Source organism: Cyprinodon tularosa, unplaced genomic scaffold (assembly GCF_016077235.1).
Source record: "Cyprinodon tularosa strain WSP-4 unplaced genomic scaffold, ASM1607723v1 ctg206, whole genome shotgun sequence".
Taxonomy (NCBI): Eukaryota; Metazoa; Chordata; class Actinopteri; order Cyprinodontiformes; family Cyprinodontidae; genus Cyprinodon; species Cyprinodon tularosa.
Window position 1 is genome coordinate 993,260 of NW_024038764.1, and position 25,966 is coordinate 1,019,225.

Consider the following 25,966-nt stretch of genomic DNA (forward strand, 5'->3'; position numbering starts at 1 on the left):
AATAGTTTTTGTCATGCAATGCATTCAATTATTTCATCGGGTACAGTAGATATAAATGTGTGAAACCTGAAAGGACTTTTTAGCCAGAAAAGGGAAGATCAACGTGGAAACCTTTTTTCCTCATGATTGAGATAGAAAATAAAAGCTTCAACCTGACTAATTGGCTGCGCTACTCTGTGGCTTCTTGGGGAGGATGTGATTGCCTCTTCTTCAAATTGGTTGTCAAGGTGCTAATTGAACCAGAGTTTTCTCCAAAACATGACAATAAAGCCAAATGAGCTGGATTTTATGGATTTGTTTTTCTTTTCTTTGTATCTCATGTTATCTTTGAAGTGAGATATCTGAAGCTATTTGACCCATTTTATAAAGTATATAAAAACTAGGGCTGCAACTAACGATTATTTTAAAAATCGATGAATCGGCCGATTATTTTTTCGATTAATCGATGAATCTGACAAAAAATATTTTTGATATTTTTATATTTATTCCAAAATAAACATTTTAGACAGAACAAACAAGCACACATGTACAGGTTGCTCATTAACTGTACTGGTGCAATATGAAAAATAAATGTTTGTGTTAAAACTACGCAAACTTACATGAGAAATGTAGCTGTACATCCACAAAATATAGGCTACTTTGTTTCATAAGGTGCAAAAAAAGACTTTTTTGTTTTTAAAAGCCTCTAAGGGGTTCAAACAATAGGTCCCACCATTTCAACAAATGAGTTTTTTTTAGACTAGAAGAGTTCTGCCTTTTAAGACAGGAAAGTATAGCAGTTAAAGTTGCTACTTGAGAAAATACTGAACCATAGAGATAAAAATAGCCCTGTGATTCAAATTATAAATTGTATTTGGAATAAAAATGAGAGAACTAGGGGTGCTAAAAAACACATCCTCCAAAGACAGATATTTACATGGGAATGTGGCATATAATTAATTGACATATTACTGATCTTGCTAGATTTTATTCTGCTTTACTTCTATAAATTGCAGGATCTTCTTTACTTTATCTTTGCCAGAAGATTTAAACTTTAAAAGCCTTGCCCTCATAATTTGCAAGTTAATTTATTTATAAAGTAAACATAAACGCTGCTTAAGCTAATTCAAATGAAATTAAAAGTAAAATAAGTAGCCAACCTTATCTCTGTCTGTAACCTACTAACACGGTAAGGAAAGCATCAGATGAGCTACCTGAGAAACTAACGTAACTTTTCCCCACTTTAAAACCAAAGAAACATGGTGGTTCCGTGCCATGTTAATTTGTTTTGACAAAAGTTGCATGTTACGACTTTTTTCACTTTACAAAGCGCAGGCTATTTTTATTATTGTGATCAATTTGCTCTGTCAATCCAGGCGCATGCGCGCTTCATTTGCAGTCTGGACGCTGAGGGTAAACATCCTGCTGCTCTGACTGCAGCGCTGAGAGGGACTCCTGCGGGAGCGGGAGAATGGGGTTGGGGTGGGGGAGGCGCCCCACGGCAGAGTAGGAACGATACATGCTTTCACGTAAGAGTCTCCAAAAGCCGCCAGTGACACAGTAAAAAGTCGCCAGATTTGTCGCTAGTCACTTTTTTGAAAAATAGTCGCTGGAGGGGTCTGAAAAGTCGCTGAGTTGGCAACACTGCACCTGCGGCGCTGGCTCGTATTTTCTTTTTCTTACCCCGTTTCAGTCAAGTGGATCTGATGACGGCGGCGGCAGATGACGCATTAATCGCGCGACACAACTAATTGATGATGAAATTCGTTAGCCTGGGTGCCATTCCGAACTTAGTCCCACCCACAAGGTTTGAGGTCGGGAAGTTCGGTCTGGCTCTGCTCCATAGTAGCGCGAGTATGATCGCCCACCCTCTGGCGATCCAATCAAATTGTCAGGGCGGGCTTTATACGATGATGGACAGATGATCAACAGTAACGTAATCAACCACGTGACCAAAGCGCTTGGGTGACAACAACAATGGCTGCCGCCGGAGAGTTGAGGTGAGTAGATTCTGCTATTAGGTCTGTTCTAGAAGATATCAACAACAAATTAATTTTAAAAAAAGGAACAGAGAAACGCGATCAAGGCTCATCTTCTTATTCTAGGCGTGCAACTGCACGCTTTGATTTTTGTTGATAACAACTATGCATCGCTTAACATACGTCACGCACTCCGTTGCTCTTATTGGTTGTAGGTCTATCCAATTGAGTGCAGAGGCATTTTTTTTTCCTGGTTCATTCGAAACACGCCCCATAATCACAGCTCTATGGAGCAGTATCAGACTCATATTCTGACTAGAATTGAGTAGGACTACGTCAGGCTAGAAATTCGTTGCCAACGCTTTTAAAAGTCGATTTTTATCGATTCGTTGTTGCAGCCCTAATAAAAACCATTACATTTATTACAGTTACTGACAGGTGTGAAAGGAATTGAGGTTTTAAGACATGATTGAATGAGTAGCTGGTGTTAAAGACGGTTTCTGAGTTGTACTGCAGTTCTGACTTCCCTCGAGAACTTATGATATGAAAGATTATCTATTAGGCTTGTTTCATGCTGTAAATCTCACTTCTATTCAGTCAGCGACTTAGTAATAGAAAAATAGCTCTGCCTAGTAAATATAAGACTGCCATGCAGCTCCTCCTGAAGAAAACAAAACTTTTATCTAATTTTTAGGTTAAACTTCTAGATGAGTAGAAGAAAACACAAGTTTGGTAACAAGGAAACAAGAAAAATTGCATTTTTTTTTATGTTTGGAGAAATACTTAGTGGCATAATCAGTTTCATGCATGTAGACTTGTGTATACCTGTGCTACTTCTGAATCATTGGACATCACACACTGCTTACTCTAGAGGCCTTTTGGCCATGCTTCCCACATTTACCAAGCATTCCTCAATCAACTGCATGGACTTTTTCCAGAACCCTAGATGGCTGACTTTAAATCCCACAGCACCAAGCTTTTGAAGTCCAACAATTTAGGACATTGGGATACATAAAATGAAATGGGTTTAATAGGGTAAATGATCACATAGGCCACTTTAAATGGGACATCTCACTCATTTTTTAACCAATATCTGATATCTGATGATGATCAAATTTAAAAATGTTGTAATTGTTTAAAATTTTACAATGATGATAAAATAAAGGGTTTTTGTCAAGTACTTTCAAAGTTTTCTTAAAGAGAGACTGTAGGGGTTTCAGAATTGCCTCTGAAGTGTGAGACCATGTGGCATGGCACTAGTTTATATATAATACAACCCTATATAATAGGGTCTTATATGTTTAAAGTTTGAAAGATTAAACCTAATTATATTTGAGACTCTCTTTACATGCTACTTGAAATTTAAATTTGAATCAAAGACCACTCCAAGATATTTAAAGCGTTCAACCACATCCAATCTCTCTCCATTGACAAACACAGATGGTTCATCAACCTCTACTGGCTGGTGGGAGAGAAACATACAGACTGTTTTTCCAATGTTAAGATGTAGGCAGGAGTCCTGGAGCCATTGAGACACTGATAGTGTAGCGTTAGAGAGAAAAGCAGCAGCTTCACTTTTAGTTTTTGCATGAACATATAGTACAGTGTCATCAGCATATAATTGCATTTTTACAGTTTTACAGATATTGGGTACATCATTTACATAAAGGGTCTGAATAGAATTGGTCCGAGCATTGATCCCTGTGGACCTCCAGCAGAAAAAGTGAGGAAGATGGACAGTGAATTATCTATTTGAACTGCTTGATTTTTTCAAAGGGGCTTCAAGAGAGATCACGAGTTGGATACTGTCTGTTGGCTTATGTGGATCCTTTCCTCGTCAAATCAAGTGTCAAGAGCTTCTACTTAATAAAAATAGATTATATATGGACATAGACTTTAATGAATAATTTTTCAAATATTTTTTTTCTGTTTGTCCTGTAAATGATAAAAAAAAAAATACCAGTCCAACTTAAATAAACGTCTAAAGCAACTGCGAGGTGCAGGTTGATCAAAAATCAAATGTCAAACAACCTTAGGGATCTTCTATTAGCTGGTGGACACTAGAGGTAAAGGGAGAACTTGTATGTTTGTATTACTGCCACCCACTGGACCGACGGTGTAGTGCAGTTTCTCTCAGGATGATTATCGAAGGGCTTTCAGTATAATGGGACAAGATGCTGAAAAAATTTCCATGGATTCCGATTACGCCAATCATACAAATGCTGTGGCTGTAAATCGAGGGTCTTTCAGTGGAAAAGGGGCTAATCATATAAAAAACAAATATAACTGGGAGCTGGTGACAATCCAGCCTCTATGAGCTGTACCAGCTGTGGAGCCGCGTTATACACTGACTGCAAAGGAAAAGGGCGACAAGCATAACCTGGAGGTTAAGGGCTTTTTTAATCTGACTCTGTAATAGGGTCAATTAAAAACAGCTGCATTAAAACAAAGTGACTTAAAAAATTAACTTTATTTTTCAATTGGGGCTGAATCAATTAATCAGATTAATGGTAGACAATCCATTCTTGAATTAACTGTCAACTATTTTAGTAATCAACTGGAGTATAGAGACTGTAAAACATGCCTTTAGCTGACAGAGCGACCCACTTAGAGCAGTAATTCTACCAAAATTGTAAAAAGAAAATCTATAAATATTTTGCATTGGAGATAGAAACCTTCTTTTTCTGTCAATATGCTCTTTTCAGAACTCCACAAGTGAAAAAGTTTGAGTTTCACCTGGTTTGATTCTTTCAAAAATCTTCTTTAAGGAAACTTTTCCTATCAGATTATTATTGAAAAAATAATTGACTGAAACGATTACCAAAATAATTATTAGTTAAAGCCCTGGTTTCAATAACATTTTTTTTTATATATTTGTGTTTGGAGACTTACTTTATTTATTAAAACTTTATTAACCTGGGTGAACGACTGATTTTTAAGATCTTAGAGCTTACTGGAAAGTAGCGTCACGCAAAAAAGAAATTTTCATAACATAGTGCTATTTGCAACTCCCTTAAACTTTGAAATATTTTTATCCATCCACTTACTGTCTATAACAGCTTAACCTTGCAGTATTGCAGGGGGCAGGTGCTTTTCTTCAGCTGTCATTGTGCAAAACACAGAGTACAGGTTGCCACTTTTTAATGGATGTATTCATTATTTTGTCAAAATTCAAATTGCATACTTCCGTTTTTATAGTGCATGTAAAAAAAGTGGGAAATAATTTCACTGCCTTTGTTTTCATTTTAATAAAACATTTTTTTTTCCCTAGCTGTTGTTATAATTTAATTATATTTGTTATTGGTCTCCACTGATTAGTTGTGCAAAAATTATGATTTGATTTTTCTTCTTTATTTAAATTTTTGTATTTTTTATTTTATCTCAATCAATTTTTTAATTCTTTTTTCTTATTGTAACAGAGGTGATTTGAGAGGAGGTGAAGGCTATCCACCTCCAAAAAATCCAAAAACTAGACTTTAGCAATGGTCTACTTCTCCCAGTACTTGACTGGGCCCCTCAGTCTTCACGGACTCTCTGCGTTTTATCACTTGACTGTTCCCAGAGCTGGAACTTATTTGGTGTAAGAGTTTTTCTCATATTCCCTTTCTTAACTGAATGAATGTCTGACAGATTCAAAATGACAGAGATTGTTGGTGATTTTAAGGTCATCTTAAAGGTTCAGGAAAGGGAAAATGTTCACTTGGATTTTAATTTCAACCTTGCATTTTTGCACTTAAATCTTTCCAGATCTGTTATGTTATCTATGCGTGGGTTTATTTTGTTCTGCAGCTGTTTTATCATAACTACAGCTGTCTTGTAAGGTCTCACTTAGAACATTTTTTTTTTTTTTTTTTTTATCTCAGTGAGGTTTTACCTTTTTAAAAGAGGTTCATGTATTTACCTTTTTGCTTTTTTTTTACCTTGAAAACTTTGATTTTCCCCTTTTACAGAATGGCTATAAGCACTACTGATGACCTTCTAGAAAAAAATAAAATCAAAAATTGCTATTTTCTTTTTTATTTATTTATTTTTTCATATGAACTGCGCCTTTAATGAGAGTAGAAAAACATAAATAGATTTCTAGTGAAGGACATCAAAAACAGTAGAACCTTAGATCCATCTAAGCCGATTTATTACCTAAAATTTGTTTATCATGTTGTTTGTTTTGGTCGTTGTTTCAATCTTTACAAAATCAGAGGATAAAATTTGATTTAATTTGTATCAATAAGTTGTGGCTGCTTATCTGACCTGAGCTGTTTCCTGTTTTACACTCATGGTTCTGTAAACCAATGTCTTAATTATACTGTTTGAAATAAAAGCAATATATTTAAAAAGCATCTAAAATTGTGTATGAAACCATCTAAGCCAATGTTCATTTATAAAAAGGCTTTACAACCCAACCTTTATATAATGCAAACAAATGTTAAAGCTATGCTGTTAGATCACCATCTAACACATTTTATATAAAGAAGGAAAAAAATGGTTGAAAGTTGTCAAAGCATAAATCTCAGACTGAATGTTTGCTTATAAGTAGAGATGCTTCAATCCGATCTAGCTGGATCAGACATCAGATGAATGACGCTGATCCAGTCATTTATATATTTTTATATCATACACAGCAATACAGTTACAGCAATCTAGTGACTTCAATTTTATGATTGTAATGCTGCTTACACCATCATGCAATGTGCACACAGCTGCTAGTGATGATTTATATCTGTGTTAAATTGCAACTTCATTAAACACCGTTTATGTCAACCATGATGCCTTTTAATCACATGGTCAAAGGACATCGGATTGAAATTGGATTTTGGCCCATGTATGGATGTAGGATTGGATCAGAAAAAATGGGTCAGTGAATCTTTACTTATGAGACTCCAGCAGTTATTGGGAAGGAGGTTTTAAACACCTCGTGTCATCTTGCAAACTCCATACAGAAAGACAACAACCCAGATTCAAAGCAAAGACCATGCTGCCCATTTTCAAATAACTTATTTTTTAACACCTCATTATGCTTTGGGATGCTTTATTTTTTTAAACTAATAGAGATAAATTTAATACTCATAAACCCTATGCATGCATTGTTTCTCTTTGTGTACTTTGGCTTCCTCAACAGTCCAAAACCATGAATTGTTAGATTATTTAGATTTAGGTATGAGTATGTGCATTTTTTCTCCAGAAACCTGACCATTATGTACCCTTTCTTTTATCCAATGACTGCTGCAGATACTGTTGACGATGAATGAATGAAATCCATGTCAGCCATGATCTAAATAAGCAGTAAATGGGATAGCATTATTTCTAAACCAGACCAAATTCTCCATTAGACTACAAAAAGGCTGAGAGTGAATGCATTTGCATTAGGAGGCATGTAATGTGAATGTGAAACTATCACAATGCCACGCTCTCTAGTACTCTATAACACATCCGCCTGTTTTAATACAGGCAGTGATTTGATAGACGATCCAGTATGACAGTTCATTAAAAAGGCGTTATCAAACAAAAAAGGAGAGAACAGCATGTGGGATTAAAGAGTGGACGAGTAGATGATGCATAAAATATCAAATTTCCCTTCTTGATATATCTAACAGCTGAGCTGAGTCTGATAATTTGTCTGTCAATTGAGATATGATGTGCTGTATTTGTGCTGTGAAATATTGAGTGCTTTCTTACTTTCAGGGTCTGAACCCCTTTGGACATAAACAGACATGCTCCCTCTTCTCACACAGAGAGCTTTTAACAGCGTAGTTAATTAGATTGCTTCAAACTGTGTCTTACAAAAGTATTCTCACAGCCCTTTCCTCTTTGCCTCATCACCACTGAAAATTTATTTTATCAGGATCTTATGTAATAAGACAAACACACGGGGTGTCTGTTGCTCAGTGGGAAAAGTCGTCATCCTATTATTCTATTCTATCTCTATTCTCTCACTTTGCAAAATCTGTTAGTTCAATCTCTAACGTTATGGTCTCTCTGCTTTTTCTCATAGTATCTTTGCCTCGTCTGTTCCTGTTTGGCTGTGGCACCATCCTGAAGAGAAATTTCAGCTGTGCTGCTTCCATCAACACCGTTGTTTATAGATGCTGGAGATCAGCCTGTTTTTCAGTGTAGTCCTGTTTCTCTGACCGTGACTGGCTGGATGTGATCTCTTCATCCTCTGACATGGGAGCTGGCTTGGAGCTCGTCTGCCTGGCTGTGTGTTTCCTGGACAGGGCCGCCATTTACAGCTACTTTTTGTGTCTCTGCTTATGTCTCCTTGAACCCCAGTCGGCCTCGGCAGATGGCCGCTCACACTGAGCCTGGTTCTGCTGGAGGTTTCTTCCTGTTAAAAGGGAGTTTTTCCTCTCCACTGTCGCTACAAGCATGCTTAGTGTGAGGGATTGTATTTGAGTCAATGAGTCAATGCAATCAACTGGTTTTCCTTAGATAGAAAACTCTGAATCAGTTTGACTGTATGATCTGGTTGAACTGTAAAGTGCCTTTAGATGACATTTGTTGTGAATTTGGCGCTATATAAATAAACTGAATTGAAATTGAAATTATTATCAGAAAGTTGTATGTTCAGCTCTGATCTCCTTGTTACATTTCAATTGATCCCCAGGCAAGATGGCTGAGTCAAGGTTGTCTATTGATCTGTTTATGATGAAAACATTGTGGTATGATGATTTAGAGGGTAAATGTGGCTCTAATTCTAAATGCTTTGGGTGCAACAAGAACAGAACCAAACAGATTAAATAAATTTGCTCTGATAGCCTTTAAGAAAATCCCGTAAAACCAATTCATTTTAAGTCACCTAATCACCCTAAAACAGATGATCTGAAGTCCTTTCATTGAGGGCTACCACCCTGCAACTTTAAGAGTCCTCTCTTGTCCAACACACCTGAATCTACCTCAGCATGTCAGTCATCTCAGCAGAACCCTGCTGACCAACCACTCATTTGACCCGGGTGTGTTGGAGAACAGATGCATCTAAAAATGTATCTAAAAACTGCAGTATGGTAGTTGGTCCTTGGGCTTCCATCTCATATAGCACAGCTATAAGGCTGCACCAAAAGGACAGGCGAGGATACCATTATTTAGAGAAGCATCAAAGGCTACGTTCACACTGTAGGCCTTGATGCTCAATTCTGATTTTTTTTTTTGTGAAATACGATTTTTTTATGCGTTGCTGTTTACACTTAAAAATACATGCGAGTTCTATGTGATCTCCTGTGAGAACTACAGCCATACAACACAAGTGTCCCGCATGCGCAGTAGAGGACGCAATGACGTCACAGGAAAGCGTGCTCTGTGTTTACGGAAGTAAATATGGACAGTAGTGCCGGAGCACATCTAGCGAGCTTTCCAAACCTTAAAAACACAATCTTCTTAAGATGGTTGAACATAAATACTGCTCTCCAGGTCATCGTCCACCATCGTTGTTGTTTACTTGCCGCTTCTTCATAGCAAGACCCACAATACTGACCATGGTCAGGTATTAATGGCGTTCAGGTTGGATGAATCCGACCTGGCCTTTCAGACACAGGTCGCATTTGAAAAAATCTGATTTGTATCGGATTCCGGACCACATAGCCAAGTGGCCTGGTTTGCATTGGAAAAGAATCGGATCTGTGTTGTTCAGAGTGCCATGAAAAAATCAGGTACAGGTCCCATATGGGCAAAAAAAAATCAGATTTCGGTCACTTCAGGCTGCAGTGTGAACATGGCCGAAGAAGCTAATGATAACTCTGAGAGGTACACAGTTCAAGAGAGAGAATCTCCAATTAGATGAAAACCTAAATAAGCAAATAAATAAATTCAAGTAAGTAACACACATGTTGGTCAAATGTAGCTGAATTTGCACTTTTTTGGAAAAGATAAAAAAACGTGTGGCAGTAATGTGCGTTCACTGTTAGCCCTGTATATTTCACACACTCAAGTTTTTCAATTTCCTACATATCTCATCAAAAATATTGGAATAGAAAATAATAGAATAGATATAGAAATCTCCCACAATGGGAAAATTCTGTTTACAGCAGCAAAAAGATTATAGAAAAAATGATCACACAAATGTGGACCTTAGAAAAATGTATAACAATGACATAATAGTGAAGAGTTAAAAGATAAACAATAAAATACTGCACTGTAAGAATATACTGTACTGGAGAATTAATAACCAATATGCAGCTATGGACATTTTTAAAATATTGGATATTTGAAAATAGCAGCAACATCAGAGATGTGCAAAATGACAGCATGTTATTTAACTGACTAGGGTAGAAACTGTGCAAAACCAGCATGAATGTAAAAACCTATTGAGGTTTTTGGGATCAGTGGTGGTTATAGAGTCTTACAGCTGCTGGGGGAAGGATCTGTGATAACGCTCCCTGGTACATTTAGGCTGCAGCAGTCTGTCAATGAAGAAACTCTCCAGTTCTGCAACAGCTTCATGCATGGGGTGAAAGACATTACCCAACATGTTCATTTAGTTAGGATCCATTTCCCACCTTCTGCACTGAGTAAAAAGGGCATCCAATCACAGAGCTGACCTTCCTGATCAGCTTACCCAGCCGCTTTCTGTCAGCTAGTGTTCAGTCCAGTTTGTTATTCAGATAATACTACGGTAGGTACTTATAAGAGTCCACTATCTCAATGTCCTTCCCTCTGATGTTTACAGGAGTCAGGTTGTCGTTTATTTCCCTTCTCCCATAGTGCCATTGAGAGGGAAAGGTTGATTTGAATTATAGCTTTTAAAAAAAAAGAAGAAACAAGGGGGTATATACCATGCACACATGTCAGAGAGGGACAGTGATAATTCCCCTTCTCTCAACTGGTTGCTCAGCGTTGCTGTCAGTGATCCTCTGGTCACATAAACTCCTTCGCAAATGTGTTACATATAAAACAGTTGATGTGAAGACTTTTTTGTTGCTGTATTGTGTGACACCAACTGTCACAGTTGGATTGAGGATTTTGAGGACCCAAATCCAGAGGCCAGGAGGCAGAAGATTTAATAAAGCAACTGAGGCAAAAATCCAATATATTCCAAAATACAAGGAACCAAAAAAACAGAAAGCTACAGGAGAAACCAGAGATGAGGAAGCAGCAAAACAACAAAAAGGAACCACCACTGACTGACTGTAGAGATGGTGGTTATAAGGGGAACAGAACAAAGGATGAACCAATGAGCTAAATATGGAGCAGGTGTGAGTGGAACTAACTAAAAGGAAGCCAAGGGGAAAGGAAACAAGCACAAGGGAGCGACAGAGTAACTAAAGACTGCTTGAATATAATGAAAAATACACCAAATATCAACAAAACAGAATAACTAAGAACTAAGAACTTAAAACTCAGAGTCCCGAAAGGGAAGAAACAAAACACCACCTACAAGAACGTACGGACCTGTCCAGAGTATCTGTGTTTGAGTCTGTCACAAGTACAATGAATGTCCAGAGTAGCTGCACATGAATTCATAGCAAAAATGTTCCCACCGTTATTTGTTTTGCATCGGACTCTAAAAAGCAAAATTAGAAAAGTTTTGAATAATTATTTTCATAAACAAGCTATCCCTATTCTCAGCAATATACATTTTGGAGTATATTTTCTGTGACACGGTTGGTCATTGTGTAAAGTGTGACAACTGTTTCCGTCAATGATGCCTCTCTCATGCATGTCCTAAGCCTGCTATTGTTTCAGAGACACTGCCACTCTGTCTGACCATGACTGTAAATCATTATGTTGAAGCGAAATGCAGGTACAAATCTGAGGAACAGTTGTGACAACAAAGAATCAATAAGTGACAGCTGTGTTGGTTTGGCCGTTCTGAAGCGCTTTCATGCTTTTTTCTACCACACTGACAAACTAAATCACAGACATTTCTGAGAACTACAAAATTGTATTGTTTTCTCTTTGACTGCCTCTCTTGTTCTCCTGACAGGAATTTCATGTAGGGCTGCAACTAACGATTATTTTAAAAATCGATGAATCGGCCGATTATTTTTTCGATTAATCGATGAATCGGACAAAAACTTTTTTTTATATTAACCTCTTTATTCCAAAATAAACATTTTAGACAGAACAAACAAGCACACAAGTACAGGTTGCTCATTAACTGTACTGGTGCAATATGAAAAAATAAATGTTTGTGTAAAAACTACGCAAACTTACATGAGAAATGTAGCTGTACATCCACAAAATATAGGCTACTTTGTTTCATAAAGCGCAAAAAGAGACAGGCATTTCTGTTTTTTAAAGCCCCTAAGGGGTTCAAACAATAGGTCCCCCCATTTCAACAAATGAGTTTTTTTAGACTAGAAGAGTTCTGCCTTTTAAGACAGGAAAGTATAGCAGTTAAAGTTGCTACTTGAGAAAATACTGAACCATAGAGATAAAAATAGCCCTGTGATTCTAATTATAAATTGTATTTGGAATAAAAATGAGAGAACTAGGGGTGGTAAAAAAAACACATCCTCCAAAGACAGATATTTAGACTTAGACTTAGACTTCTTTATTTGTCATTTTGTATGCACAGGGTGCATACAGAACGAAATTGCGTTACATACAGCTTATGAACGTTGCATTGATATTTCAAATATCAATGCAACGTTCATAAGCTGTATGTAACTTATGAACGTTGCATTGATATTTACATGGGAATGTGGCAGATAATTAATTGACATATTACTGATCTTGCTGGATTTTGTTCTGCTTTACTTCCATAAATTGCAGGATCTTCTTTTCTTTATCTTTGCCAGAAGATTTAAACTTTAAAAGCCTTGCCCTCATAATTTGCAAGTTAATTTATTTATAAAGAAAATATAAACGCTGCTTAAACAAATTTAAATGAAATTAAAAGTAAAATAAGTAGCCAACCTTATCACTGTCTGTAACCTACTAACAAGGTAAGGAAAGCATCAGATGAGCTACCTGAGAAACTAACGTTACGTTTCCCCTCTTTAAAATGAAACAAACATGGTTACTCATCCTGCTGATCAGCTCTCTTCACTGCCATTGAAGGCTCCAACGTGTTTTCTTTTCAGGTGTTGCGTCATAACAGTGGTGCTTCCGTGCCATGGTCATTTGTTTTTACAAAAGTTGCATGTTACGACTTTTTTCACTTTACAAAGCGCAGGCTATTTTAATTATTGTGATCAATTTGCGCCGTCAATCCCGGCGCATGCGCGCTTCATTTGCAGTCTGGACGCTGAGGGTAAACTCCTCACTAAAATCCTGCGGCTCTGACTCTGACTGCCGCGCTGAGAGGGATTCCTGTGGGAGAGGGAGAAAGGGGTTGGGATGGGGGAGGCGCCCCACGGCAGGCAAAAGCCGCCAGTGACACCGTAAAAAGTCGCCAGATTTGTCGCCAGTCGCTTTTTTGAAAAATAGTCGCTGGAGGGGTCTGAAAAGTCGCTGAGTTGGCAACACTGCAACTGCGGCGCTGACTCGCTCCGCCATATTTTTTTTTCTTCCCCCGGATGACGGCGGCGGCGGATGACGCATTAATCGCGCGACACAACTAATCGATGATTAAATTCGTTGCCAACGCTTTTAAAAGTCGATTTTTATCGATTTTATCGATTCGTTGTTGCAGCCCTAATTTCATGCATTGACAGAACTGAAAAGGCACTAAATGAAACAGATCAATGGATTAGTGAAGTAATTGTTAATTAATTTAGAAATCAAAAAATATCTAACTGGAGTTAACAGACAGTAAATTCCATTCTGCTTGCTCAAACGATAAACCAATCAGAACAAGAAATCTACAGGGCATAATGAAGTCAGGAACAAGGTCATTGTAATTGATAGAAACACAGAATCATGGTGCAAATCATGACGATTTTTGGAATTCTGAGAAGCCATATTATGTGCATACTTTTAATAGCGGCTTGGGGTGGGAAGTATCATTTGGAGTTTTCTTTTTTTGTCCAGAAAAAAGAAATGTCTTGATAGGCTAATTTAATACCAGAAAAAAAGCATTGAAGTAAATTTTATTACCCTCATTTCATCAGACATAGCATTGAGAAAGTTAGCCTTTAGAATATTTATTCTCCAAACAGTTTTTAAGGTATAGTAAATTAAAAGCACGCACAGCAGTAAAATTTGCCATTATCTTATGAAAACAAAGCTGGAAAAACAGTGCATACCAACTCTTTAAAAGTTGTCTCTGTTTTCTTCGAAATGTTATAGTTTCAAATTTGTTTTTTATGTTTTGTTTTATGGATTTCAAGACTTTTTTTCTTATTTTTCTGATTCCCATCACTTAGCCTGATAATTAAAAGCCATTATTTTTAGCAGATGCTCATTAGAAAGAGTAATAGGACTTCCTGTGGGAGTGAAGGGGCTAAAATCTTCACCTCCTTCTGCTAATCATTTCCTGATTCAGCCAAATGTAAATAACAAAGATGCTTCTGGAATAGTTTCAGATACTCTGGTTTTATGTTCTTAAACTTTGTCTCCAAGCGATGTAACTAATCACTATTCTGTCAGTATTTCATGCAGTAATCAGGACCATTAGTATAGGGCTTATACAGAGCAGCAGACAGATAGATTTCACATCCGACCATATTCCGTTTGAAAAGCATGTCCTTGATTCTAGTGTTGCTGCAAAGATTGTTCAGTATCTCTAACTGTGCATGCTCTCTGCAACACGGCTCAGAAGATTGACTGGGGTTTGATAAATGAAAGGACTTTGAATACAAGCGCTTCCATGTTTCTCCATATACCTAATTATAGATCTCTGTGACTCTCAATTAGAACTACCACGAAAGTATGTATTTGCATTCATTTGATTCCCTTATTCACATAGAGAAATATATACCTTTTTAATAAGAGCTGGATTCTGCACTGAATCTGCATTGCATTTGAGCAATATTAATTTTTTTCTTAATAAGCATGTTTTTCATAAATCTGTCGATTGGAATAAGCAACACAAAACACTAGATGTTGTTCTGTTTTTAGGTTGTTCGGGCCCATCTGATTTCACAATCCTTCTATATTTAGAAACTAGTCATTCAAATCTACATGTCATTTGGCTGGAGGGGTGCTAATGCCTGTACTTGTAATGGTACTTATTGTCCCTTACTGCTGTGTGGTGAGGAGAGATAGCTTTCTGCAGTGTAGGGCTTTTATGTCCTCCTCTTATCTCTCCATGGAGAGCTGACCAACACTTTTTGTGATATTAAATTTGAAAAACATGCTTTTACAATCTCATGCTGGCAAATTTTGGATTTCATTTTTTCAAGTTGAAAATCCAGCATTCAAGGAGTGTTTTAACTCAGAGGAGCTTTGTGGACAAATAACCAAAGTTTTATCTTTCATCTTCCAGATAGTCCTAACCTGCTTCTCTGGCCCTGATCAGAAAAAACCTCATCCAACCCCACAAATATTCCAAGGATTTCAGTAGCATCTTGAATACAAGAAAAATCACAAAAATATCTAAATAAGCAATTCCAATTTCAGGTCATACAAAGTCTGAAATTATTCAAACTTTCAAAATGAAATCTAAATTATATCTTTCAATTTCTAGGTGTTCTCCTTTAAGTTTGCTTTTGGTTTTCTTAAAAAGTAAAAAGAAAATCTTTGTTTACAATTATCTACCAGAGTGGGCTCCAAATATGTTAGACTTAAAGCTACAGTGTGTAATTTTCAGCGACATCTAGCGGTCAGACTACAGACCGCAGCAACATGAACATCTCCCCCCCACCGCTTCTCCCCCCAACAGTACGGCGAGCGTTACGGGACAAAATTTCTTCTACGACGTCCACATCACCTACCCTCTCAAGTGATGAGGTTTGTTTACATAGATAATTTTACAGATAGTATTTCATTAGTCTGTGTAGGGTATAGATTTCATGTAGACTTAAGATAATAAATATACCCGTTATTTTTTCTACATCGTTGTGACGTCTTGGTGAGCTGCTTTGCATGGTGATATAAACAGACGAAGTAATTGTAGTCATTAGTTTAACAGCGAGATTGTGTTCGCTGGAAGAATATATATCCCCCGTTTACAGAGTCCAAGTCATTTTGGTGGCACGGGGGTTACAACGCGAGGGAGAGGGAGAGGACGAGGGCGAAGGCAGGGAGGCCGTGCAGCTAGGGCCAGGCGAGAGAGGGGAGCCAGCGGGGTGAGAGCAGAGGAGGAAAGGCTTGAAGATCTCCAAAGGAGCCGGAGAGAAGTAACCGAGGTATATATCCAGAAAATTATTTTACAGAAAATTACTGAATCATTACCTGTGAAACGTCAGGGACGTTGCTGAATAAGTATACTGGAGAGTAACAGCATCATCACGCAGCATGTTATTGTTTTAGACAGGTCTGAGCATCCTGTACTCCAAAAACTGCAGTGATATTAGACAATTGTGTGTGTAGGATTAATTACCTGTCCAAGAGAAAACTGGCAACTTGAGCGTCACTTTGAAAACCTTTTTCCTCCATCAGTGACTTCCATCGTGTAAATGCCGTGCCAATGTTGATCCGTGTTTTTTGTCGTTTCTTGTCACGCTTGCGTTTATTCTCGTCGTGTTTCCGCTTCTTAGATGACGGGGGTTCGGTGTCCGCCGCTTTTCGTTGTGATACAGAGTAGGCATGATCCTCCATTCGTCTGATGTTTGGCCACACAGTGCCAAACAGTTTGCAAAGTCACTCACGCCTGCCGCCTTGTTCACCTTTCTTGTTACTGAGGCGCAGTATACCTGCTTCTTCTTCTTCTTTGGTTTCAGGCAGACTAAACGCTTCTCAGGCATAATACTGCCATCTACTGTTCAGTACCGTCTCAGTTCATCTCTCTCAACTTGCCGTAGTTATTTTTGAGCGTCATGGGAGATCTCGCAATCGCTAGTTTGTTGCCTCTGCGCTTGCCGTAGCGCAAAGATGTCAGCCTCCATGGCTGCGAGACCCGCTCCTATGTAATTATAAATAACGAATTCTAAGGCAACGCAAATATTATGGTTAAAAGGCTGAGCTCATAGGTGATGATAAATAACATAGTTATGTATAATATATTAAATTTCTGACTTTATATGCCTGTAATTATTACACACTGTAGCTTTAATCTCCAAGTGAAAAGAAATGAAAAAAACTAAAATAATTAGAAAAATTATATATATATTTTTCATATCTGCTCATTTCTTGATAGTTAATGGCTTTTATTTATAAAGCACCTCTTTCAGTCTGAAGACAAAAGCATTTTAAACTACATTCAGGCCTTCATATCCTGGTGGTGGCGTGCTACATCATAGTCTCAGCTGGCCTAAGGCAGACTGACAGAAAAAAGGCTGCAACACAAAAGCTTCTATCAGGTCCTCCGACCAACAACAGCAGCCAAGGCAGATGAAGTGTCTTGCTTAAGGGCACTATAACAGAGGCAGAAGCCTAAAAAGGCAACCCTCAGTTTACAGGAGAAACAATACAGGCTAAGCTACGGTCATTCCACAAAACTATGCATGGATTATTTCCTTTAAAAAATGAAGCTGTTCAATTAAGGGGTGTGAAAACCAAACCATTATAAATCCAAAAGGGTTTACTTTTTTAAATGTATTAATAGACGCATTATATATCTGCTTTCTGTTGTTCTTTAATTTTCCATTTTCCTTGTCCTATTTTGTCCCTCAGAGCCATGAAATAAAGATTCATAGATGACATATGGAACACGGGTGGGACACATATGCTTAACTGGTAAGCGTGAGATTTCAGACTGTGAGATAATATCCTTTAAGGACACTAAAAAGCTTCCTAGAAGATCGGGGACCCTTTGCAGATACTCACTATAAAGCTCTTTTTTCATGGCTCCAAAAGGCCACAATGGCGAGACGGATGTCTGAAATGGCAATTCTTCACGCTCTGATCCAAAGTTAAGCACGGGTTCCTATCCTGCTTTTTAAACACACAACCTTTATTCCAAGTTCTTCAAGGTAAACTTTGGTTCTTAAACATAAAATTACTCAGCTGTATTATCATTACATCATTTCTTTTGGTAATCTAATGCTTTTCAACCAATTTATTAGTCTTCCTCCTGTAATAGCTTATAAATTTAGAGTTACTCAATTAGTTAAGTGTTTTTAACAGAAATATGTCTAACCTGGGTTTGAATTCTTTATTTGATAAGTTACTTTATTTTGAGTGGAAGTAGTGGTAAATGTATGCTGCGTGTTATAGGAAAACATACCGACAGTCGGAAGATATTTGATTAAATACGAAATAACAAAAATGTATAAATATACATAACCCCTTACTTAAAGTGAAAGAAGAGTCTTTCATTGCATCAATGCTGGGGATTCAGTTGCTGACTAAATGTACCCTGAACTGTTATCAATGCTAATGATGCAGAATTATTTAATGTCTGATCAGGTAAAGACTCAATTGTTCCATGCATTAGATGTGCTTTAATTATTGTAGGTTTTTTGCTTTGGTGTTGAAGAACTAATATTAGGAAATAAAGACAGACTGTGTAGCTTAAACTTGCAAATTTTGTGAATATACCTTTGAGAGTATAAAAGCTGCTACATCCAAGGAATAAAAGCAGCTTTCTGGTAGAAAACAGGGATCAGTTGATCAACATGAGCAAAGTCAACACCATGTTGGTACATTAGAGAATGAAAGACGTTTCACAGAAAAGCTGAAATATTAGTTCCCTTTTTATGCAAAGTGAAATCATTTATACAGTTTCTAATGGCTAATTTTAGCAGCAGCTTCTCAAAGTATCTTCTACGTTGAAAATATTCTGCCTTGTGGCAAGGTCTTCCAAAAGGCTGCAAGAACTGAAAAAAAGCTAATCCGTTAATAAAAGTTCAACAAATAAAATAAAGCTACTCTCTGTAATATGGTTAGCTCTCCTGTTGTCATTTTTTAGAGCTCCAGAGTTTTAACCTGAGTTACTTTAGCCCTATTTTGAGATAAAGTCTGCCCCTCTACTCTAAATATTTCCATAAGTTGCATAGAAAAACATTTATTTTCTGTTTTCATTTGTTTCGGCACTAGTTTGTGCATTATAATTAATGCTAAGCAGGGGGGTTTCTTTGATACCAGGAAGTCCACTGACACCAGTATTTTTTTTACTTTATAATATCTACCAGATGTAAACAATACTCTACCTAGGTATTTATATACTTGTGAAACTCAATAAAATTTGTGAGATTATCAAGTTTTCTTCATCTAAGCATGGATGGATCAGCGGGTTCTTATCAATGACTAGATAACTCTCAATGTATTATTAGGAACTGTGTATAAATGAACTCTGAAATGTTGCCTCAGAGGTCTCCCAACCGACCCAGTCCAGTTCAGAGAATCATACAGTCGTTATAATTGTTGCTTGCAGATAACTGGAGTACATGATAATCAACTATGACTGACAGTATCATCTTCTGACAAGTCTGAAACATCTACCTGCTTCTTTTCAGCAGCAGGCATGTATGATCCGTCTGAACTCATAAGTTTTAACACTTGGACTTTGACCAGCATTCAAGAAGCTTAAAGAGAGACGTCATCTTATGCCTAATCAGTGATTTATTTAATATATTTACCATTTTCTTATATATAAAAACACAATAATCACAATATTTCAATAAGATGCTGATCTATATCTGCTTCAATTCTCTTACAGAAGGCTCACTGCCCCGGGGTGGCACTAGGCACCAACAAGATAAAAGCTATGTAACACTTTATACATTATAAACTAAAAGAAACTGCTAAATGGCTTGTGAAAAGTCTGCCTTCCTGTGTTGGATTGCATGTAAACAATTAGAGGAATGTACTGTGATGGGTGAGAGTCACGAGTCGGTTTGTGGTTCCTGCTTTGTACTAAATTACAGAGCTTTAGTGTAATTCAGGGAGTAAGAGTTATATCTGATTATGTAACAAATAATCAATATATAAACAGTAGACTTTATGATAATTATTTTTTTCTATTTCTAAAAAAGAAACAAAAACTTTTAATTGATTTTCCAAATAGATATATCTGTATACACCCATGGAGTGAGTTCTTACTCTTATTAAAAAAATAAGACATGAAAAAAGGATTTCAAGTATTTGAAAAAAAAAAGTTACTATTTTTACCATGAAAATATTGGTTGTTTTGTTTGGATGTAATTGTGTAGCTTTAACACTAGAAGTCCTGGAGAATTTCACTTTTCCTGCAAGCCCCCCTCCCCTCTTTAAGTTTGTGTATTCACTCTACCTTGCTAACTGTCCCTATTGTAATGCAAATAACCTGTGATATGACCAGCCATTCTACAGGAGATTAATGGCTGAAACAAACTGGCATCAGAACAAAGGGCACGCTTCAAACACTTTCCATTACCTTCCCTTGCAACATCAGACCTTTTTGCAGGAATATCTTGATAAGTCATCTCTAAATATTTTATTTAGGCAAACCTATTGAGCAACCAGATATCATACGGGTCCTAGTTCCTGAGCTGAGAACAGGTTATAACCCAGCTTTTCCAACAAGGCAAGGCAGAGCCTTTTCTCAGGGCCCTAGCATTTCTGTCAGCTGGCCTGTTCATAACTGTTAGCTAACTTGACCTTTCTTTGCATTATTTATTTAGTGTAACTCGTTCAGTTTAGCAATATTTTAAGTAATTAAAACTCTACCACAGCAGTTTACATTTTTCTTGTAAAGAAAAAAATCCATGCTGTGATTAGAATCATTTCTATATACCTAATCCACAGCAGTGTGCTATAGAATGATGTGGTTTATTGGTTCTTGCAGGGCGGCAGAGAGCAACACCAGCCCAGATCAGATCCCAGTGATCCCTCCACCTTCACCTCCTGATCTTTTTTAAAGATCCACTCTTATTCTTCAAATAATTTTTATGATGAAGAAAGTTTATAACTGTTTTAATAAATTCCATAGTTACTATAACAGTTTATGTCTCTACTTCTGTACATTTGTTGTATTGTTGACAACAACCATATAATTATATCTCATATAGTACCTGTGCCATAGATTTCTTTTAGTTAAAGGTTTTGTCATGCACCAAAACATATTTACTTCACATTAAAATCACTTTTTATTGAGATATGGACAAAGAATTGATGTAGAGATATGAATAAATGTGAAATCAAGGATCTATGGCGACACAGATGCTGGTTGAGCTTCTCTTTAGTGCTTATTCAGATCAAATTCCAGAAAATATTTGTCCTAGTTTTTATGTGGGTGGATGCATGAACAGAAATGAAACTCTGAAGCAGGGGGGAGATTTGTACTTAGTGGTGTTTGCAAGAAAAGAAAAATATGTGGGGGAAAAAAAACAAACAAAAAAAACAATGTATTTTCAAAAACTGAAAAATAAGTTTCTGAAAGCTTTGGTGTATCAGAGAAAGTGTCACACCAAAACCTTTGTAAAAACCTCACCTATTGTTGACACCACAGTGCCCACGAAGTAAAAAGCTCCAGGGAAGTCCCACCGGGGTCTGGTCGTATCCACGCGTATCCCTGCCACGTTCGCTTCCTCGTAGTTCTTCAGAAAGTTCCTCAGCTCCTTCTTGCTCAGGTTATACTTCTGAGAGAAGTGCTCGAACCTCTGCGCCCATCGCTCCTTCGCCTCCCGCTCCTTAGGCTGCTCCAGCGCCGAGAAGACGGCGGCTCCGCACAGCAGGTAGAGGATGATGAAGAGCGCCAGCAGCAGGAACCGCGCGTTGTCCTCGTTGATGGGACCAGAAGAGCCGCAGCAGCAGCCGCTCCTACATGCCATTATGTCGCTATTATCACCGCAGCGCAGTGACAGACCTGTGGCAGACGGAGTTGTCCGCCACTGTAGACTTTCATCGTGTTTTAGGCAGCTCAGTTTCCTATAAAAAGCTCCAAAGTGCTCAATAAACTACACCTTTCATCACTTCCAGTGGGTTCATCTGACATCACATCTAGAAAATAACCAAAGACAGGAGAAAAACAATGACAGCAACCTGTAGATGCAGCGAGTCGTGCTGATGTGAAGCTCCACAGATGCGTCTCCAAAGGAGTCCCCGCCCCGGAGCGCGCATTTTACGCACCAGAGTCTGATCATCACTGCAAAACTTGCCCCTAACAGGCAGATAATGAGTCTGAACATAACCCCCGTCATGTTTGACCTGATCCAAACTTTGGAGGTTTGATTCTGACAGTATAGAGCGTGTTTGAAATGGTCCGATCAATAACATTTGACCTTTACGGAGCTCTGATGCGGGAGCCACTTTTCTGTCCGTCTTTACACGGGGGCCGTGTGAGCAAATGTCACTGTGGAAATAAATTATTCAGGATGAGTGATGCGCCCGAAGAGCTATTTCTGGATACATGGGAAATTTGACTGGAGTCCACAGATCCATGGACAGAGCGCAAAGGCATCTGAGTGATGGAGGTACAGGTTTCACCACCTCTGACTCCATCACTCAGAGAACAGCGACAGCCTGCAAAACTATTTCTAACTTTTTATACATAAAATATAAGTTTCTATTATTATTATTTTTTATGATATCCATTTACAAAGTAGAACATAGGCCTACCAAAAGCTGAGAATCTTAGGCTTAATGTTTGGCTATACCTAATGTGATTTTGTACTGGGCTTTGACTGGGACATTTATGAATCATTGTATTTTGTCCACACTTGATTTTGTGGTTATTGCAAATTTTTAGTTGTTTTCTAATTTTCTTCCTTTCAGGGAATGTTCTTCCCATCTGGCCTATATATTCGGATGGATGGCCTTTACTCAGTAGATTTGCAGCTGTGCCATATTCTCCAATGTTAGATGTTCAATCCATTGAAGATGGTCGATAGATATTGTTTAGAACCTAATTTTACTTTAAAATTCTCTACATTTTTCTTTCATTGGTTTTCTGGTTTGTTCCTTGGTATCAATAATACTTAAACAGCTGAAGTGTTATGTGAGGCTTGATAAGTCCTTTCTGTATTTGAAATCTGGCCCATTGATCTTTACTACATATCTTCACTTTCTCTCTCAACTCAATGTCCTGTCAAAAAAAGATTCCTAGTGAAAATAAATAGCATTCATGGATGTTTTATATGTAATTACAACTTTAAGACTAATTGCTAGTGGATGCATACTGTATTTTCTGAAATATGCTGCCTTAAAGCCATGTGCTACTTTGTGTTTATCTATCACATGAATCTACCCCAAAAAGTGTTTTTAAGGTTTGGTGGAAAAATATAGTGAAAGTAAAGGAGATTATATGATCAAAATCTATTTTTAAACAATCAAGAAAGTTTGATTATAATTTTGGACTCTCAGAAACATATTTGTATGCCTGCTGTCAAAGATTGTTCAATATTTTGACTTATCAGGTATTTACCCAGTATTTATTTTATTGAACTGAATAACTTTGACCAAGTATTTTGATATAGAATAACCTCTACATGTTTCTAAAGCCTTTGATTTATGTCTGCAATCTGCGTGTTTCCATGGTAATTCAAGACATTTTGTAACACAGATAAAAGATCTGATGTAATTTCTCTTGCATTTGTCTTTTTATTTATAGAGCATTTACATAAAATCTGAGAGCACACGATTTGATAACACCATTGCAGCAGACTATAATTACACATACCCTGGAGAGGTCAGCGGGATTTGTCGTCAGGCTCTGGAAGATGGTACTTTGTATCGTTTTACCCCTGTTTACCAGCACCATCATTAAGCCCATTCTTCAATCAGCCTCATACTTGCAAAGCAAACAGACCACGTTTTTGTAGCAGCGCTCTAACTTAAGCTCTTGGGTTTATGAGCTTCCAAACAAGCGAATATCCTCGAGCGGCATTTCCACCATCTTGAGCATAATTGATGTGCTCATTGTGACCTTTGAACTCCCCTTGGTGGGTGTTGAGAAAGAACTGGATATTTTTATGATGGAGTCAGGTCAGCAATTCAGAGGAGTTTGAAAAACAAAATTCCCCTAAGTCAAGGTCTATTCTGCAGTTCAGCCAAATTGGACTAAGGAAGAAATAGCAAGTCACACATTTTAATGACTTTAAACTATTTGGCCAAGTTCATTTAAAAAACAACAACAAAGATTTAATGAATATAATATTTAGCTTAATGCTTTGCTACTTGATCAAGTCAGTTTGTTTTACAGTAATTAATGTTTCTAGCAAAATCTGCTCTTAGCAAGTCAAATAATTTCTGCAAAATAAACATTTCATGATTCTACATCCAAGATCTTTAAGCCAGTTTAATTAGAAATTTGTCAGAACACACGGTAGAAGGACCCAGTATTCAAGGCAAGACGGACAATGGAATAATTAAAAGGCGTTTATTGAAAGAGAGCAGACCGGACCGTGGTATCAAGGCTAGGGCGGGGCACTGCCCATCACTGGAAACTGGTTGGAGAAAAACAAAGATAAGTGACCATGATAATCTGATGGAGAATGATTATCCATATGAGTCTCTACCCTGGTTTAACAGTTAATCTCCATAGAACTACGTACTGTAGGACCCAGTTGGTTGGCTGCCAAAGACAGTGTCCCAGATGCTACAGCCCCAGAGAACAAGCAGGAGTCCGAGCAAGGTCAGAAAAATAGATCAGAACAGGAAGGCTCAGAGTTCCAAGAGTCCGAAGCCCAGTCAGGGATACCAATAAGAACAGGAACAGGCTGATTCAGGGTTGGAGGAGTCCATAGATAGTTCAGGCAGAACATTTAGATGGGAACAGACACACTTAGTGGATGAGTCGTATAAACAGAAGCAGCAGCAGGTGTATTAGATAAGCAGTAATGAACAACTTGGCAGAGTTAGACAAGTGAATGGAGTGAGCAATTAGGCCAGCCATCGGTGCCAAGTTCATGACAAAATCCTTAGGTTTTTTTGTACAAATATGACATGATGCCGCATTATACATCTTATCTACTAATAGAAATCAGAAATATGAGAGATCAGATCATTCTAGTTAAACAGATGATTGTATTGGCAAACAAACACACAAACAAATAAAGAAAAATCACTGTGTATGCTGGACCAGAGTAGTACGTTTAAGAAGTTTGTTTGGAGCTTTCCAAAAAAGTTAAAAACAATCCACTGGACTTTGTTTCCAGGTCCGAAGACGTTTCGCTTCCCACCCAGGAAGCTGTTTTTTGGAGCTGTAACCACTGAGCCTGGACCAGCATCCATTTATTTTCAAACTATGCAAAGTAAACAGGATAAGAAGGAAAGTAAAAATGTTTAAACCTCAGTGTTAGATCATCGGAGCAAAGTTGGTATGATGTGGCTCCAAATCCACATAACATTAGTGGATCCATGCTAGAAAAAAATAAATCAAATTTTAGACATGGAATTTTTTAAACTGTGCTGTGGCTTTAAAGGTGCATTGCACAAATCTAAACTGAACTGCTGCTAGTTTTACTCACATGCCTGGAAGATGTCTAGTGCTACTACCACTGATGATCTCGCTCACTAAATGGAATTGAACGATTCAGATTAGCTAGCCGAATGACGCACGGATGATGTCATACACACTCCGCTTTGTTTTTAAAACATATAAATATAAATAATATGACGGCAGATGTCTGGGGGACAGTGATTCGACTACATGTTATGAATGCTGGTGTACCATAAATGATAAATTATGAACAGTTTAGTTTGTGCCTTCAAGTGCCCTTCAAGTGCCCATATGAAGACATTACTTGGATATAATCTAAGGGAATATCTTCAGAACGGCTCCAAATTACACAAAACTCATATGGATGAGTAGAACATGATGTAATAATGGAAAATCAAGGGCCCAATGTAAAAAAAAAAAAAAAAAAACGGCTTTCCCCTTTAATATTGACCGCTGTGGAAAATGAGTTTTTTTTTTTTATAGGTTACATTAGTCTGTTCATGAGATAATGATTCAGGAGGTATTCTCTTGGTGTGTGCATGGGTTTAATGTGCTGTGCATTATTTTTCACCTTAGCTAGCTAAGAATGCTTTTGAAGATGGATCACAAAATGTCAGCCAAGTGCTCCTCAGTCCCCAAATATTGAGGTAATACAAATTTTGTCTAATGTAATGAAAAGGGCAATGCGATCGGTGACATTATTAATTTAGAATAGATACGGGAGGAAAGCTCA

At 37.6% G+C, this 25,966-nt stretch overlaps 1 protein-coding gene across 2 annotated transcripts in view; it reads right to left on the reverse strand.

The window, feature by feature from the left end:
* kcnk13b (potassium channel, subfamily K, member 13b) overlaps positions 1-22,062 on the reverse strand; it is a 38,498-nt gene extending 16,436 nt beyond the window's left edge. The window contains exon 1 of one of the 2 annotated variants that reach the window (XM_038285052.1): positions 21,286-22,062. In XM_038285052.1, coding sequence (XP_038140980.1) covers positions 21,286-21,625 — 340 coding nt within the window. In that variant the 5' untranslated portion in view covers positions 21,626-22,062. The remainder of the gene's footprint in view (positions 1-21,285) is intronic. The other variant, XM_038285051.1, reaches the window with a different exon arrangement.
* Positions 22,063-25,966: the final 3,904 nt, after the last annotated feature.